General features: G+C 40.3%; 1 protein-coding gene across 1 annotated transcript in view; it reads left to right on the forward strand.

Moving 5' to 3' along the window:
- Positions 1 to 18,295, forward strand: part of adcy3a (adenylate cyclase 3a) — a 30,581-nt gene extending 12,286 nt beyond the window's left edge. The window contains exons 5-20 of the mRNA XM_053327445.1: positions 108 to 235; positions 925 to 1,083; positions 3,866 to 4,031; positions 4,268 to 4,387; positions 5,630 to 5,772; positions 6,664 to 6,825; positions 7,219 to 7,306; positions 8,979 to 9,095; positions 9,273 to 9,574; positions 11,218 to 11,299; positions 12,364 to 12,522; positions 12,705 to 12,851; positions 13,187 to 13,300; positions 13,457 to 13,583; positions 17,612 to 17,736; positions 18,116 to 18,295. Coding sequence (XP_053183420.1) covers positions 108 to 235; positions 925 to 1,083; positions 3,866 to 4,031; positions 4,268 to 4,387; positions 5,630 to 5,772; positions 6,664 to 6,825; positions 7,219 to 7,306; positions 8,979 to 9,095; positions 9,273 to 9,574; positions 11,218 to 11,299; positions 12,364 to 12,522; positions 12,705 to 12,851; positions 13,187 to 13,300; positions 13,457 to 13,583; positions 17,612 to 17,736; positions 18,116 to 18,295 — 2,319 coding nt within the window. The remainder of the gene's footprint in view (positions 1 to 107; positions 236 to 924; positions 1,084 to 3,865; positions 4,032 to 4,267; positions 4,388 to 5,629; positions 5,773 to 6,663; positions 6,826 to 7,218; positions 7,307 to 8,978; positions 9,096 to 9,272; positions 9,575 to 11,217; positions 11,300 to 12,363; positions 12,523 to 12,704; positions 12,852 to 13,186; positions 13,301 to 13,456; positions 13,584 to 17,611; positions 17,737 to 18,115) is intronic.
- The last annotated feature ends 225 nt before the right edge of the window (positions 18,296 to 18,520 follow it).

Below are 18,520 nucleotides of genomic sequence, written 5' to 3' on the forward strand. Positions count from 1 at the left end.
ACAGTCTGACAGATGAATCCATCAGACACTTGAGGCATATTTCTCATCATATACAGTTGTACATTGTTGGGTCCATCTCTCTGACTAAACATTATATGCTCTGTCAGAAATATCACCAGCTGAGGATTAAGATCCTAGGAGACTGCTACTACTGCATCTGTGGGCTTCCAGACTACAGGGAGGACCACGCTGCCTGCTCCATCATGATGGGCCTGGCCATGGTGGAAGCCATCTCGTGAGTACAGCTATGATACCAACCTGTGATAAAAAAGATCAGTCAGTGTCAGTCACATGGTCGGTGTGGAATTGATCGCTCTGATGGACTAAACATTGATTTTTCTGTGGACTACAGCTGTGAAATAAAGTGAACACTGGTTTGCAATGAGAGGTCATTAACCTCAAATTGATTCTGATGCTTCATTTTGGTCAGAATCCACACAAGTGTGCCTCAAGGGATTTCTTTCAGTGTTAGTGTCTCATGATGCACTTATATCACTCAGTGTGTTTACATGTAGTTAGATAGATAAACAGGTTACAGTTAGTTTTCTCCAGTAAGCTGATTTCATAAATGCCATATAAACCAGAGATGTAGTTACTGTAATCAGAGTAGGGGATTAGAGAAACCTGGTTTCCCCAGCTAGATTCCTCTTACTGTCTCTGTATTGTATACAAGTAACACAGTTTCTATTCTGCCTTTTTACTAGTAATGCATACTCAGTTCATCTTGATATTTCAAATAATTCCTTCCAAAATTTGACTCAAATTGAAATGAATATAAACTAGTGTTTGGATGAGTCAGTGTGTACTAGTGAACACTGATAGAGAAAGCTCTGTTCTGTCTGTCCTCTCCTCTCACACACACACCAAAATAAAACTAACATTTGTATTTTGAATTGTATTTAATGCTTTGTAAAACAACCAAAGGTATGTCCGGGAGAAGACCCAGACAGATGTTGACATGCGGGTTGGAGTCCACAGTGGAACAGTCCTGGGGGGAGTGCTGGGCCAGAAACGTTGGCAGTATGATGTGTGGTCCACTGATGTCACTGTAGCCAACAAAATGGAAGCTGGAGGTATACCAGGGTAAGAACAGTATATCAATCCACTATTGATACACTCTTTACATCATTCTCATCTTTCAAATCATCCAGTCTGTGTGTTGCTTTCAGCCCATGTATGTCACTGTGCCTGGGTCGGATACTGGCTTTCACATCTAAAACTACTCCATTTTTAGAAATGACTGAATTAAAGATTTCCATATGTGAACTGAACTAGCTATCAGTTGAATTATTGCCAGAGATATATAGATGGACCAATAGATAGAGCTAGCTTTATTAATCACCAGAGGTTAAGTATAAAGTTACTGTGAGAAATCTGATACTGTCACCTTCCACCTAACACAAGTAAGTTCAACATGAGAGTGTTCCTGTGTGTTCCTTGTGAGTGTGTTGTGTGTCCCTGAGCTGGAGGATCAGGTTTGACTCACCTGTAGCTGCAGAACTGGATAAAGATGTAATTATTTAGTCTTTATTTAACAAGGTTAGTCCCATTGAGATCACACATCTCTTTTACAAGGGAGAACTGGCCAAGACAGCAGCAATGCAGTTAGTGTAAAAAAAGAAATCGGACAACAAATAATTTGCCAAAAAATAATAAAAAAACATTCTTATATGAAGTCCAGAGTTTTCACAAGATCTTTAAAATAAGTCACAGATACAAGGTTTTGAAGACAAAGCTCAACTTGAAGATTGTTTGAGCCAACAGGTGCTGAAAACCTAAATGCTTTCTTTCCTAATTCTGTTCTTACTTTTGGAACAAGCAGTTGTATAATGTCCACTGAGCAGAGATTATGACCTTCATGTTTCCAGATCAGCCAGATAGATGTGGAGGTGGTTGATCATTTCTCAGCAGATGTAAATGCAATCTGTACAGTGTGACCACATTTCTAGCATAAAATTGTGTAAACTAATGTATGACTATAGATTTGATGTTAATATAACATGTAGTGTCTATGAGGGATCTAGAGTCTGTGTCAGTGGGGGTCCTGGGTTGATGAGGTCAGCTGCAGTCCAGAAGAAACTGTTCTTGTGGTGTGAGGTTTTGGTCTCAGTGTCTTGCTGGAGAGGAGTGTCTGTGGTGTGAGGGGTCAGCCATGATGTTTCCTGCTGGCCTCAGTGTCCTGGAGGCAGAGGGCCGTGGAGGGATGGCAGGTTGGTGTAGAAGTACACCATCATTGACATGTGATGGGGGTTGGGGGGGGCTGGGTTCTTTCTGAATTCCACAATCATCTCGACTCTCTTCAGAGCATTGAGCTCCAAGTTGTTTTGTCCACACCAAGTCACCAGAGGGTCAACCTCCCATGTGTAGGTGGTCTCATCCCCAAAACAGATGAGCCCAGTGAGGGTGGTGTCGCCTACAACCTTCAGGAGGTTGACTGACTGGTGAGTAGAGGTGCAGATGTTTGTATACAGGGAGTAGAGAAGTGGAGAAAGAGTGCAACCTTGGTGCTGATGGCCAGGGAGTCAGTGACATGATTTCCCATCTTCACATTCTGCTTCCTGTCAGACAGGAAGTCTGTGATCCACCTGCAGGTGGAGTCAGATACATTAAGCTTGGAGAGCTTGTCCTGCAGAAGAGCTGGGAGGATGGTGTTAAAGGCAGAGCTACAGTCCACAAACAGGATCCTGACAAAGGTTCCTGAAGAGTCCAGGTGCTAGTCCAGGGCCATAATGACTCTGTTGTCTACAGACTTGTTGGCTCTGTAGCCAAACTGCAAGAGGTCCAGGAGTGGGTCTCTGATGGATTTGAGGTGGGACAGTACAAGGCACTCAAAGGACAAAGAGATGGTCCCAATGATAGGTCTGTAGTGTTGAAGTCATGTGGTCCTTAGTTTTTTGGGGACAGATATGATGGTATTTGAAGCAGGCTGTATGTGGCAAGTCTCACGTGAAGTGTTGAATATATTCGTGAACAGCAGAGACAGCTGGACATCACAGTGCTTCAGGGTGGAGGGAGACACAGTGTCTGGTCCAGCTGCTTTGTGGCTCCTAGTCTTCCAGCTCCGCCCAGCTGATTTGAGACAATGATCAAAACAACAATGCGTTTAAGTCCCATAGATGAGAGATTATTATCCAGACACATGTCACATGGTAATAGCAGGTATAAATGGGTCTCTGTATCACCTACAGTACCTAATACAGAGTCATGCCACAAGACTCACTGATGGTGATATCAGCAGTCTGACTGGTAGACTTCTTTTGGCTTCTTCTAGACTGCTCTTCTCTTGATGAAGTTGAAATCAGAGTAATTTCCCCTATTTGATAGTTCATGATGAGTTAACATTACAAGAGTCAAACTGTCCGTACGTAGTTTCATTTTGTTTGAATGACAAGAAAGTATATGGAACATGGTATAAATGTAAAGCTGTGATCTGTTGGCCACATATAGTTAGTATGACAAATGTGTCTGTTTACATATCCAGCACACACAGAAGAATATGATGCATTTGGAGTTGTATTTCTATCCACCTGATGACTGAAGTCCAGTATTAACTGTCCCTGTGTTTCTGTTTTGGTCTCCAACTACTCCTGAAAAAAAGTTCTATCTGTTAAATACTTCACTATGTTCACTGCTAACTTTGTATAATAATAGACATATGACTGCTAATAATAATAAGAGGTGTGGACATCAAGCCTATTATGTCTTTAAATGAATTGATGTAATTTGACTGAATATAGCATAATATGTTGTTTCAGATGATTAAGGAAGTCTCTCAGAGCTCCATCAAGTCTACAGAAGCTCTTTCATGGTATTTTGTAGATCATTAAGTTGTCTGACCTTTGATCCCTGTGTATGTGTGGACCAGTCGTGTCCACATCTCACAGAGCACCATGGAGTGTCTTCATGGAGAGTTTGATGTGGAGCCAGGGAATGGAGGTGATCGCTGTGACTACCTGAGGGAGAGGGGCATCGACACCTACCTGGTGGTTGTTCCTAAAGGACCTTTGGGAAAGAATGGCATCAATGGTGTAGTGAGTCAAATCTGCCACACACCCACACTGCAAATATTTGGATATTCAAACATATTCAGGCAGCTGAAACCCGGGGAAACTGACAAAATGTTACATGTAAAATCACATTTGTATTCCAAAACTAGAACTGTATATTGTTTTAACATTCATGTGAAAAAAGAATGAAAACCCTGTCAATGAACAACTTTTAATAATCATCATTCACTGTACTTCCTGTTTTTCTTGTTTCACATCAGAAGCTGTCTGTAACCTCTTCCAATGGAAACTCCCCGCTGTTAATCAACACCACAGAATGTAACGGCAGTGTAAATACAGCCTGCACCACACCAGAGGAACCTGAAGAACTGGACACAAGGGTAACCAAAGACTGCAGTCATTACTTACATTACACAGTCATGTAGATAGTTGTCCCGCTGGTGGCTGGCAGAAGACAACTCACAATTTAAAAGTGTTAGAATATCCAAATACTGATCATTGTATGGTCAGATCAACATCTGGACCAGAGGAATGACCTGGATTATAAAGTAAAGTAAATCTGTGTGTAGCTTTTGCACAGAGATCACTTCTGGCATTGCTGCGTCAATGAGGCTTGATCACAGTTCATTTTGTGTGGATAAACAACACCTTTAACTTAAAGTCTGTGTAAAGTAAGAATAAATATGTGTTCTGAGTTTGACATACCACAGAAAAGTGTGTTGTTAACCACCCTGCCAAATTTGAATGATTAAAAAAATCACCAAATATATGAAATTAGGCTTCAAAGTTGTGTAAAAATCAGCCTCTTTCTCTGCTACCAAACACTGTGGGAGTGCCCACCGAGCCCGCTGAAACCCCGCCCCTTACCAAGTGTCACCTGTCAATCAAAGTCACCACGTCTACCAGAAACATGGACACTACGTCTGAGAGCTTTCTGCTGCTAACTCGGCTGCTAGCTCAGCTAACTGGCTAACTGTAGACTGTAGTAGTAGTAGTGTGTGCTGAATGTATTTATACCTCTACAGCAGCAGGGGCGGGTTTATGCTAATCAGACCCGCCCACTAAATCCTGAACACAGAAATGTTGAAACACAGTTTGTGAAGCCTAGCTCCACAATTCAAATCTACATGGTTGAAATGCTTTTTACACCTTTTTTAGAAATACATTTATGACCTATTTAATGTGTTTAGAAGAAAATGTCTGAATTCACTTTACACAGTCTTTAAACTTAACAGAATGTTCAGTATGTTGATAAGGTCGGTTCCTTTGGGCTGACTGCTATGAAATTTGCTGAGCACATTCATTCAATTATTATGAGATAATCTATTCCTCAACGTTAATATTTTGAGGGTGGCCCAAGAGGAAAGCTCATGGAAAATGGAAAGAGTTTATCCTCTGGGAAGAATGAATGTGCTCAAGAAATGTCATGGCAGTCACTTCATTAGATGTGGATATGTCCTGTGTATTTAGGGACATTTGGCAGTAGCACTTAAACAGAAGGAATTATCAAGACATGTTAGATGGACAGACTAGCTGACTAACACAACTGATGTGACACTGATGCAAATATTACATTAGACAGAGATGTTCCATTCTCCACCTTTCTCTTTGTGGGACTGAAGGTGGTGAACCCATCTTTTCCTAACCCCCGACGAAGGCTGCGTCTGCGTGACCTGGCTGAAAGAGTGATTGATGCTCAGGAGAACGAACAGGAGCTCAACAAACTGCTCAACGAAGCTCTGCTGGAGAGAGAGACAGTCCAAGCGTAAGTTAAGAGCCTGGCTGTTACAACCATCCGCTTGACTTTGTTTTAGATGCTAATCACATTAGTCATCACTGAGCCACCTCCCTGTCCCTCTTTCTCTCTTTCTATGGGTCAGATTTTATTTAGATGTATCATTTGCTGCTGCTAGCTTTACTCTACTCTTTGCTCTACTCCTCCTGTTGTAAACCACAAATGAATTGGGCTGGGTTTGTTGGAAGTGACAGATCAACTTTTTATAAAAGCAAGTTTTTATTTCTAAAAAGACTTCTCAGGTGTTAAATGTTGTCTGAACTCATGCAATTAATGAAAATTTGAAATACAACAATTATGACATTGAGCAGATATTTGATGCCAGCCTTCAGTACTTGACCAACTAAAGTTAGTTACCAGCCCCACAAATGCATGCTGCAGGTTGACTTGGTTACTAAGTAAATTGCATCTGTGTACCAATATATTGTAGCAGTAGATTTCCAACTACTGTTACTAAAAAATGTATAACAATATCAGGTAAACTGATAATACTCATATTTAAAGTGAACATATTTTGCTTTCTGTGATTTTCTGTCATTCATAAACATCTCCCTGAAAGTCAGAAGCCATGACTTCACCTGCTCTGAACACTGCGTTGGCAAAGTTAACCTCTACTTCCTCGGGACTCATTAGGTTATATGTACGAATGTATTATAGAAGATTCCATTTGAAGTAAAGTGACATTCTACTACTATTGTTTGTGTAAGAACAGAGTGGGCTCATCAGGAGGGGGTGGGTGCTTAAAGAGATAGGAGCTAAAACAGCCTGTTTCAGATAGATAGATCAGTAAAACTCCAGAATATAAATATGAACTCATACATGCTCAGCTGTCCCTTTTTAACTTTTGTGTTGTGTCATCAGTCTGAAGGGTAAACACACCAACCGACTCTCCCTGAGGTTTGTGGATCCGGAGCTGGAGACTCGTTACTCGGTAGAGAAGGAGAAGCAGAGTGGAGCTGCCTTCTCCTGCTCCTGTGTGGTCCTGCTCTTCACTGCAACTATGGAGGCACTCATAGACCCCTGGTCAGTTCACGAGGCCAGCAGTGGGCTCCTCACACTGTTTAATAATAGTTTTATTGATTTATTATGTGGCCATGTTTGATCTGGCTGAGACACCTACTGTTCCCAGAGAGCAAAAGAAACTCATATGATGTTTGACACAAATTATACATTACATACATTACATTACATTCAGATGATCTAGTTCCCCTGTGCTGGGAGAGATCCTCCACTCAAACATGGTATCCATCATTTCTACACTGTGTACAGTTTGCCTGTAACATTGCTCTCTGCAGTATTAACACTGATGTGTGTTAGACTCTGGACTCTCAGTGCTGTGTATATCTTTAACTGTCTCTGTCTCTGTCTCTGTCTCTGTCTCTGTCTCTGTCTCTGTGTTGATGTGTTGTGGAACAGGCTGATTGCAAACTACATCACCTTTGCAGTGGGAGAAGTCCTGCTGCTAATCCTGACAATCTGTTCTCTGGCTGCCATCTTCCCTAGAGTGAGTTCCTACACATGTTTATACCTTTATATGTGTTTGTTTTCTCATGTTTTTACTACCTGTACTCATAATTAATGCAACCTGTAGCACTATGACTATAGGCTGCAGCTCATTACTGTGTCAATAGCATGCTGGAACTATTTCATAGACATAATGGCACCAAACCTGGCTGCCTCACTGTTATGACAAGATTCCAAAATACACAATGCTACCTTGGAGAGCTATTTGTTTGTGAACAACAGTCTGATGCAGTGACCTTATAGCTTCCTGAAGTCATTTCACTACAGTGAGGCTGCCAGGTTTGTACCATTGTGCCTGGCAGACTGCATCAGGAAACCCACACTGTAGCCAGACTCATATTCATCTTTTATCTCAGTGCTAGAAAGAGCTAGTGTATTTCTAAAAATGTTGAAAGGCTCCTTTAAAGTCCTTGGTCTAGAATCTAGATATGTTAAGCCTTTTTTTGGACATGTAGACACTGTCACATTGCAAAATATTGCTACCAGAGGCTCCGGATAATGTAATGTGAATCCTTTATGGTAACAATATAAAACATGTATTTCAGTTTGTTCTATATATATATATATATATATATATATATATATATATATATATATATATTCTAATACATTTAATAAAGGTACTGTCTATTCTCATGAAGAGCCACATGGTGGTGTCGTTGCCACCCTTTGTATAGCATATACTGTGAGTGTGGTATGGAGGAGAACTTTTGATTCAGCCTTATGATGGAAATTCAGATTGATATCATTGCATTGATATCCAGCAGTATTGAGTGCTGCTGTGCCCCTCACAGGCAGCACTCTTCTCTGGTCAATCAGCAGCAGGCACACAGTCATGCAGTCAATTACATGGCCTGTGAAAATGCAGAGTCACTGTAACTAATGCTCCAGGCTCCTCACTACTGATCAATATTAAATCAAATCTGACAGTGAAGTCCACACAGTCCATTAACAGAGGCACGTGTGCATGTGATCATCACACTGAACATTGTCACCAGCCACAGACGTTCTTCACAGCAGACGTGTTCACATGTCATAGCAGTAAAAACACATGAAGCTGTCCCAGGTCCCTGGCTCTAGCTACTAAACAAACCAAATGGAATGGAGTGTCATGTACTGGCTCAAAGTTCAGACATACCAAGGAGGAGACCACACTTTTAAGTTAAACAAAACCAAAATAATGTATTAAAGTAAGTTATTTACATAAATCAATCAAAACTATGTGCTAAATCTGTAGAATTGTGTGGAAGTGCATGGATGTGGGAATATGTTGTGTGCTAGAAATCAATCAAATAAAGCAAACAAAGAAAAAGGGTTCTGCTGCTGGTAGAGAGAGAGAGAGACTGAGCAGGCCAGCTGGTTTTAAAAGGGTGGCCCAGCCCTCAGCCCAGGTGAACTGCTTCAGCCTGATGACCCGGGCTCGGCTTGAGTACTTCCTAGAAGGAGAAGAAAAGGGAAAAAGAACCAACCAGGCAGAGCAATCACAGAAATAGTCATCACAGGAGTCATCATTCATGTTACTCCACCTGTGTTTTACCTGATTTAACAAGTCAAAATATCTTCTGGAAAGGAGGTGTATAGATTTGACATATTCACCATCCCTTCACACACTAATGAAATGACATGACACATTCAAACAATGTTTATCTAAGGTCTTTCCCAAGAAGCTGGTGTCTTTCTCCACCTGGATAGACCACACCCGCTGGGCTCGTAACACCTGGGCCATGGCAGCCATCTTCATCCTCACCATGGCTGACATCATGGATATGGTGAGCTGCTCTGTTCTTTTTCTTACAGCCACAAAAGGTTAAACCAGTGTGTGTATTTTGTAATAGTTATGAATTCTACACCAAGTTCACCCCATTCATAGAGCGCCTTTTAGGAATAATTGTAATATTAATCATTACAGTGCTGAGTTCATGACTTTCTGTCTCTCCACTGTCTAGCTGAGTTGTCTGCCTCGAGCCCCAGATTCAGTCAGCACCACAGTGGCTCCCTCCTCCTCATCATCATCATCCTCATCCTCCTCCTCCACATGGTCTGGTCCTAATAGTTGCCTGGACAACCCCAAATATTACAGTTTCATTGCTGTGCTGGCACTCATGGCCACCACTATGCTCGTTCAAGTGAGTCACATGGTGAAGCTCACACTGATGCTGCTCATCACCGTGGCTACAGGCATCGTAAACATCTACAGCTGGAGAGACATCTTCGACTGCTATGACATGGCACGCTTCCAGGACTACAGGTGAGGACTACAGGTGTAAAGCTTATTGTGTAACAATGAAGACTAACAGTCAATTGAAAAAATGAACCAGAATGCAAACTCAAGTCTAAGTTTCATTATGTGTTCAATGCCTTAAAGGACAGATTCACAATTTCTCAATCGTGTCTTAAAGCAGCAATCATGTGTCCATATGAACAGTAAAGAGGTTTTCCTCTCTGTAATCATTCCTCCTGTTCATACTGACTATTAAAAGACCTCCTTCTAATGTGCTTTCAATGGAAGTGATGGAGGACTAAATCCACAGTGTTTCCATACAGTCATTTAAAGTCTCTGATCAGCTTCTATTGAGCTTCATCAGTGTGAGTTAGTCATATCAAGTGATATCTGACACATTTACAGTCTTTTTACCATCAAATCTCCTCTTAGTGTTTCCTGTTGAGCTGTGGTGGAAGTATAGTAACAAAAAGACTTTGATACTAAAAACACTGTAACGTTGAAACATAGAAGATGAAGATTTGACTCATTTGTATGGTTTCAAATTCAGATTCAGATAATTTATTGTACCCTTAGGTCAATTAATTTTACAGTGAGTGTCATCATCATCTCATGTTGTTACTCCCACAGACAGACAGACAGTACAGGACAAGAACATGTTAGACAAAGTGACGACAGTGCTCAGACTAAAAGGACAAAAGAAGAAGAACAGCCCCAAGAAAACAAGAATTAAAAATAAAAATAAAATAAATAAGAAAATAAAAAGTCGATTAAAAGACATAAGATACGTAAGACCAAGTTAAGAGATAAAAAATGTGCCATTAGTAAAAACAAGATAAAAGAAACAATACAAAACATATAAACATAAATAATGTTAAATGTTGCAGTTTCTTTCACTTGTTAATAGCAGTGATGGCTGCTGGTACAAAGCTGGGTTTGTATTGTTTGGTTTTCCAAGCATGTACCGCCGTCCTGATGGGAGCAGCTGAAGCTCTCCATTAAGAGGATGGGAGTTATCTTTTAAAATAGAGCCAGCTATCCTCTGTAATTGATTCTGGATAAAGCTGAGACTCTCCAATCAGCTTGCTCCACCATTTCACCATTTGGTGTAAACAATTTTAGTTTTTGAGTGACACATTTCCAAACCATGAAACAAAATAAAACATGATAAAACCAGGTCAGCATGGTCCTGTCAATGTTAAAAAACACAATTTGTCTCAAAGTTCAGTTTGTTGAGGTTTCATATTTTCCTTTCTCTCTCTCCTCTTGATTTATTTTTTATATTATTTAAATTTGAATTAAAGAGTACAGTCTAGACCTGCTCTATATGTAAAGTGCCTTGAGATGACTTTTGTTGTGATTTGGTGCTATAGAAATAAAGACTGATTGATTGATTAATATTAGCTTCAGATAGGCTACATTTTTATAGGAGGACTGTGGAGTTAGTCCTCCATCACTTCCATTATAAACATTATGAAGAGATCTTCTAATGGTCAGTATGAACAGGAGGAATCATTACAAGAAAAACAGTTTTCAAGTTCATTTGGGCTCCTGACTATAGATTGAAGTCAGAAACTGTGCTTTTTACATACAGTAATTACATTCTTGGGCTTTCTTGAGCTCTTATATTGGAGCAGAAACTGTTAATATGTCTGTGTTTATCTTTACAGGTCATACTTGGTTCCCTCCAAGATCACAATGACAGTTATGATCTTCATTATGATGGTCAGCTTCTATTATTTCTCCAGACATGTAAGTTTGTCTCCGTTGTGTTAACTCTACTTATACTGCATAAAGAAAACCTGCTATCTGTAATATCATTCTTAGCTTCTTCTTAATATTAGTTGGGGGTTAGTATTTATATTTGGTTCAGTCTCAGTGCTCTCACCAGCCTTGTTTCCAGCAGCAGCAGCAGCAGGTAGATTACACACAGCACACTACCTGCTCACCACCATACAACACACAGACATAGTTGAAGCTGCACATGTGAACATGGTGAAACATTTAGCAGCTAAAGAGACAGATATTCCTCTCAGTAACTGCAGAACACCAAACCAGAGCTAAAGAGTATTGACTTACATTCAGCAGGTGACACAAACACAACTGTTGGTGTTGATCTGTAACTACTGGACTGTTTGCTAACACATTTCTTGATAAAAACGTATGATATGAATGATGATTATACACTGATCAACCAAAACATTAAAACCACTGACAGGTAAAGTGAATACAATTGATTGTCATGTGTGATCAAGAAAAGTGTGATGTTCTGAGTCATGTTCTGCTGAGAAATGTTGGGTCCTAGCATTTATGTGGATGTTACTTTGACATGAAGCACCTACCTAAACACTGTTGCAGACCAAGTACAGCCCCCCCCCCTCCATGGTAACAGTATTCCCTGATGGCAGTGGGCTCTTACAGTAGGATAATACAGCTTGACACACTGCAGAAAATGTTCAGGAATGGTTTGAGGAACATGACAAAGAGTTCAAGGTGTTGCTTTGGCCTCCAAATTACCCAGTTATGATAATCCATGGAGACCCCACCTCATAATTTACAGGACTTAAAAGATCTGCTGCTAAATTTGATTGAGCATATCTGTCATTATTTTTACTTCAACTATGGCAGAAATGCTCTTTTGAAAGCTTTTTCCAAAAATACACCTGTGAATCAAATGCTGAACACTTCATTAACATTATGTATATTATGTTATGTGAGTGAATTGGTTACTAGGAAAAAAAAAAAATTCAGTCGTAGTATGTGCCTTCAAATCCACATACTTGTTGAATGGTAACACTAGTGTCTGTTGGCTGAAGGTGGAGAAGCTCGCCCGCACCCTGTTCCTGTGGAAGATTGAGGTCCATGAGCAGAAGGAGAAGGTGTATGAGATGAGGCGCTGGAACGAAGCACTGGTGACCAACATGCTGCCTGAACATGTCGCTCGACACTTCCTGGGTTCTAAGAAAAGGGACGAGGTAATATTATTTGGTTATTTTTCTGTAACAAAACTACAGGAGGCACGTTTATCGACACTGTTCTTCTCATATCTTATAAACATAAAATCATATTATAGTATTTCTGCTAATGTTAAAGGAGTGATTCATCAACTTTCAGGTTTGGTTCAAACATTGTAATGTGTTAATCTGTCATGTTCCAGGAGTTGTACAGTCAATCCTACGATGAGATCGGGGTGATGTTTGCCTCCATCCCCAACTTCTCTGACTTCTACACAGAGGAGAGCATCAATAATGGAGGGATTGAATGCTTACGGTTCCTCAACGAGATCATCTCAGACTTTGACAGTGTAAGCTCATTTCTTTATTGTGCCTCTGTGTGTTTTAGTTCAGTCTGCAGGCAGAAGACACACATGCTTGTTAAACATGAGTCTCCTTCAGTTGTGTGCACTCACAGTAATGTAGCTTCAGAGCAGTCACAAGTCATTTGCAACCATTTTTGGGTCTGGGTTTGGCTTGGACTTCACTTTGTCCCTCTCATTTTTGAAAACTGTGTCTTTTGGGACCAAACATTTACCAGTGACCATGTTTAAAAGGTGACAGTCATTTAACATGTGCTTTAAATTACGTCCAAACATCTGCTGATATTAGGATTATCCCTTAATCAAACCTGTTTCCATGACAGCTGTTGGATGAGACTCAGTTCCGCTGCATCACAAAGATCAAGACCATCGGCAGCACCTACATGGCAGCATCAGGTGTCACCCCAGACGTCAGCAATGGCTACACCTGTATGAAGGTCAGCATGGTCACATGACCTATCCAGCCCTCAATGTTTTTCTCACTTATTACCTTACACCAAACTTTAAAACAGAATGTGATGATACAGTATATCAGAATACTATATTCTTCTCACTTGTCAGCAGCCATGATAATGTTTGTGTTTGTTTGTCAGAAGGAGGAGCAGTCTGACAGAGAGCGCTGGCAACACCTGGCAGACCTGGCAGACTTTGCTCTGGCCATGAAGGTTACACTCATGAACATCAACTACCAGTCATTCAACAACTTCATGCTACGCATCGGTATGTACCAGCCATTCCTCTGTGTGTGTGTGTCTGTGTGTGTGTGTGTCTGTGTTTCTGTCTGTCTGTGTGTGTGTGTCTGTCTGTCTGTCTGTCTGTCTGTCTGTCTGTCTGTCTGTCTGTCTGTCTGTCTGTCTGTCTGTCTGTGTGTGTGTGTGTGTGTGTGTGTGTGTGTTATTGTACTTCTGTCCTAGTAGGAATCAAAAGCAAATGTTTATGGCTGAAATAATGATTGAATAATCTGGTTGTTTTCTCAATAAATCAATAACTTTGTTGGCTCAGAAAATGTCAGTCCCTGCTTCCCACAGCCAATGCATCCTCAAATGTCCTATTACTAGTGCATTAAAACATACTGTCTTTTAGGACTAAATAAACCAGAAAATATTCACATTTGAGAAGCTGGAATAATAGAATTTGCACAATTCTTTCTTAAAGCAACCAGATACCCAAAACCACAACTGCTTCTATGCAATGAAGGGTCTTATGTTCCTAATAGTAAGCATCTAAAAAGAATTACAACTGGGCGTGGTTATGCTCAGGCGTTTATTATGGAAATAATCCACAAAGCATTCATCAACAGTGTGACATGCTGTGTAGGGTGGCCATATTTTCAAACTCCCAAACCACAAGTATACTGCACCTTCATGCACACATGTATGCCCTCATGCACTCATCAGAAGTGTTTTTATGAAGCCGGGGGACAGTTTGATTAAGCCTCTAGTGCACCTACTGAGGGCTACTGTCAGCACCATGGACAGCACCTCAGAACACCACAAAGTATGTTTTCAGTTATTTTTCGGTTTGCACACACAGGCTGATGGCTCAAACACCAACTGTTACATATTCTCTGCCAGCTTTTTCATTTTAGACACACAACAAGGTACAAATCTTTTTGTGGCCTGTAAATAATTGTATTAAGAATTTCATATTTGGCCATCTTAATATGAACCTTTATATCCACATTTCCACCATTCACAACCACAAATATACTCTTGCAGTGTGTCCACAATGTAGAATTTGCTTTGGCAGGTACTGTACGAGGTAAGGAGAGTACCTCCTGGAGCTCTTTAGAATAGATTGACTCTCTCTTTGGCATGACAGCTAATTGTTAACATAATGGTTCTGTCAGAAGGAGCCACAGGCCTCATTTGTTAGCACCAGCTTTGATAACAACACAGTGATTGATTGACACACATACAGACAACTCTGTGTTGAATTCAATCATGTGGTGTATTGTTAGTGTTTTTATGTTGGGTTAGATAATAATGAGTGGGACAGATCATAATAAACATCTATGTAAGCCATGATAAAAGTATAATATTGTAATTACTATTTTAATTGTGGTGAGAACCTGGGTCATCTAGTGTTGAAAACTGGGACATTTTAGTGTTGAACAGATATTTGACACAACGTGGGACTCCCAGCTTTTAAACTGGGACAATCCTGGGCTAACTAGGACATCTGTACTACGAAGCTGGATTTTCTCTTATCGAGGTAACTTCAGGGTTAACCCTGGGTTTTCTGTACTACGAAGCTGGTTCACTTCTTACCGGGGTAAATCACCATGGTAACTTATGCTGAACGGCTAACCTGCTCCAGAGCAGGTTATGTTCTGGATAAGAGATCAATGAGTATAAAAGCACCACCTCCTGACCAATCAGTTCTCTTAGAAAATGACCTGCTCATTCTTATAGAAGATCCTGTCAACATTGGTGCGCGGATCATGAGAGGAGCGCTTAGGAGAGAAAGAGTTTTTAGTGATAGATGCAATTTTTTAATTGGCCAAAATATATATTTAAAAAATAATCATTGAGGCACGTGGGGGATATTATTCTGTAGGTTTGACATCCTGAGATCAAAGTGTCAGGGAGCATAATAACTGTATTTATTGTAGGCCTAATTGTAAAAAATTGACGAAAATATATATTTGTAAAATAATCCTTGAGGCACATGAGGGATATTAGTCTGTATGTTATACAGTTGGTTTGAAATCATTCACTCAAGTGGTTGAAGCATAATAGGTTTGTATTCTGAATGTTGAATATTAAAACTAACTTAATGTCTCTATGAAAGGAAGGGCACTGAGGAAGCGATCTGCCCCAAACGTCTGTGCCGTAATAAAGTGACATTGTGTGATCAGAGTGCTGTCCGTTTATATTGTCTGATAAATGAATATTGTATGATCTCATGAATTTACACATTAACAGAGTCGGCAATTTTCTGCCAGCATTCCTTCCTGGTTTTTGCTGCTGCATCATCAGTGTTGCTTTTGGCCTGGATGATGTGATTGAATTCTTCATATTGTTGAATAATAATTGTCTGCTCCTCCATGGTAAAGTAGTCTGCTCTGCAGGGTTTCTCCATGTTTGTGATTGGTCAGACGCTGCAAACACCTCCCCTTTATGTGAACGCGAGATCCAGATTGGAAAACCCTGGGTTGATTTACCGAGTTGATAACCAGCTTCGTAGTACCGTTTATCCTAGACTGCGAATATCTGGATAAGTCAACCCAGGTAACGGAGAGATATCCTGGATAGGTGAATCCAGCTTCGTAGTACAGGCCTCTGGTCACTGTAATGCTGCAATAAGTACATTGTCTCATTTCTGGAGTTTCTGTGTTATGGGTGTTTCTGCATCTCAACCCAACTCATTTTACTCTATTCTTCTTTACTGCTGTAAATTAGACCATTTAGTGTACAATTAGTGACCAATTAGACCAATTAGTGTCCATTTAAATGGACACTAATTGTGCTAAAGCACTCTTTACCCTCACAAGTCACACAGTTGTTTACATGCTATTCAGATCTGCTAGTTACTTTAGCATAGCAGTTAATGATGGCTTCTCTCTCTCCCTCTCTAGCTCAGTGTGTCCAGTGTTGAACTATTCCTCTGCCTCCTTCAGTGATAATGGTACATGTAATAAATGTAGTTTATTTACTGTGACATAGTTTCCAGTAGTCAGTACAGCTGGCAATCAGAATGTGATCAGCCATATGTACACAGTGTGAGGAAATGGTCTAAACTAGGTTGTCTAATTGTTATGTTTATTTTCATTCAGATGTTTGTGGATGCTTAATGACATACTTAACTTTGTTATCATTGATGCTTTTTTACTTAACATTTCCAGAGGCTTTAAAGAATGACTCCAAATGATTACTTGATTATTAAAGTAGTAGGTGATTGATTCAATAGTTGGCAACTATTCCATTGTTTGACTAATCACTGCAGTTCTGCCATCTCAGACTTAGACAGTGTAAGCTCATTTCTTTATTGTGCCTCTGTGTGTTTTAGTTCAGTCTGCAGGCAGAAGACACACATGCTTGTCAAACATGAGTCTCCTTCAGTTGTGTGCACTCACAGTAATGTAGCTTCAGAGCAGTCACAAGTCATTTGCAACAGTTTTTTGGTGTGGGTTTGCCTTGGACTTCTTGGCAACTCTGTTGTTGTACTGATGGAATTAGTGTAGAAATGTGCATTATATATATATTATATAAAAAGTGTTGCATTTTCATTGACCGCAAATATGATTGAATATATGCAAAATGAAGAATAACGGTGTGTCTGTGGATGAGCCTGTGTCAGATGAAGGCCTGGTTTTCCTGCAACTTCACTAAATATTTGAGAATTAGTCAGTTTGCTGCAGAGGAGAGGAGCATCCTTATCTGAGTCAATTAGACGCTCTGGATTCAGCCTCTGGTGTCAGTACGGTTAGACACAGGAACTCCACACCTGATGTTCTCAGGACATGCCTGTATCATCCAAATAAAAACTGTTAAATAACCTTAAAATATCTTTCCCCTCTCTTTGGTGTGTTCTCGTTCTCGGTCTCGTGCCAAACATTTTCAGATGTCTGTTCATGACATCAGTTGGTTTGATTTATTTCCATATATTATGAAAATCAGTCAACAGACTCTTGAAACTTCCTGGAGTTTGCTCATGAATGAATACAATCATCATCTTTGTGTTCGTTTTGTCCACAGTGTATCATCAGAACTTAAACAGTCCCATCTGTCAACTCTCTCCTGCAGGTCTGAATAAAGGTGGAGTGTTAGCAGGAGTGATCGGTGCCCGTAAACCCCACTATGACATCTGGGGCAACACTGTGAATGTGGCCAGTCGCATGGAGTCCACAGGAGTGATGGGAAACATTCAGGTACAGTATCAGGATTTACTGCCCCCTACTGTTCTCACAACTTTCATCATCAAATTCAAGGAATGATGTGTCAGTTTTAACTACACTGGCAAAAAAGTAAATAAATCTAAATTTTGCATTTAAATTGCTGGTACTTTTATCATAACTTAACCACAATATTCATTTTAATTTAATTTAATAACTTAATGATCTTCCATTGATCAAATGAACAGTACATGTACTGTACATGACACCATATGCCACAGTTATTTGCATGCTTGTATTAAGCCTTCAGTGCTAAGCTTCTGCTTGTTTTGCAAACACAAATACATGTGTCACATTTTTTTCTGTGAAAAAAGGCCTTCTCATGTGTGTGTGTGTGTGTGTGTGTTGCCCCTAGGTTGTGGAGGACTGCTATAACATCCTGAAGGAGTACGGCTTCCGCTTTGTGAGGAGGGGGCCCATCTTTGTGAAGGGGAAAGGAGAGCTGCTCACCTATTTTCTTAAGGGAAGAGACAAACAAGGCTCATTTATCAATGGCTCCTCTGTCACTCTGCCACACCAGGTGGTGGACAGCTAGGGACCAAACACACAGACACACACACACGCACACACACACACACCCTAGTAATCACATCTCATCATGTGATGAATACAGAGAGTGGCAGATAGTGTTCATAGGTTAGACTGAAATACTACAGACACTTTTATACACACCTGTGACAGGATACATGACATTATTGTACACCTACACACACACACACACACACACACACACACACACACACACACACACACACACACA

The sequence above is a fragment of the Scomber japonicus genome, chromosome 10 (assembly GCF_027409825.1).
Source record: "Scomber japonicus isolate fScoJap1 chromosome 10, fScoJap1.pri, whole genome shotgun sequence".
Lineage (NCBI taxonomy): Eukaryota > Metazoa > Chordata > Actinopteri > Scombriformes > Scombridae > Scomber > Scomber japonicus.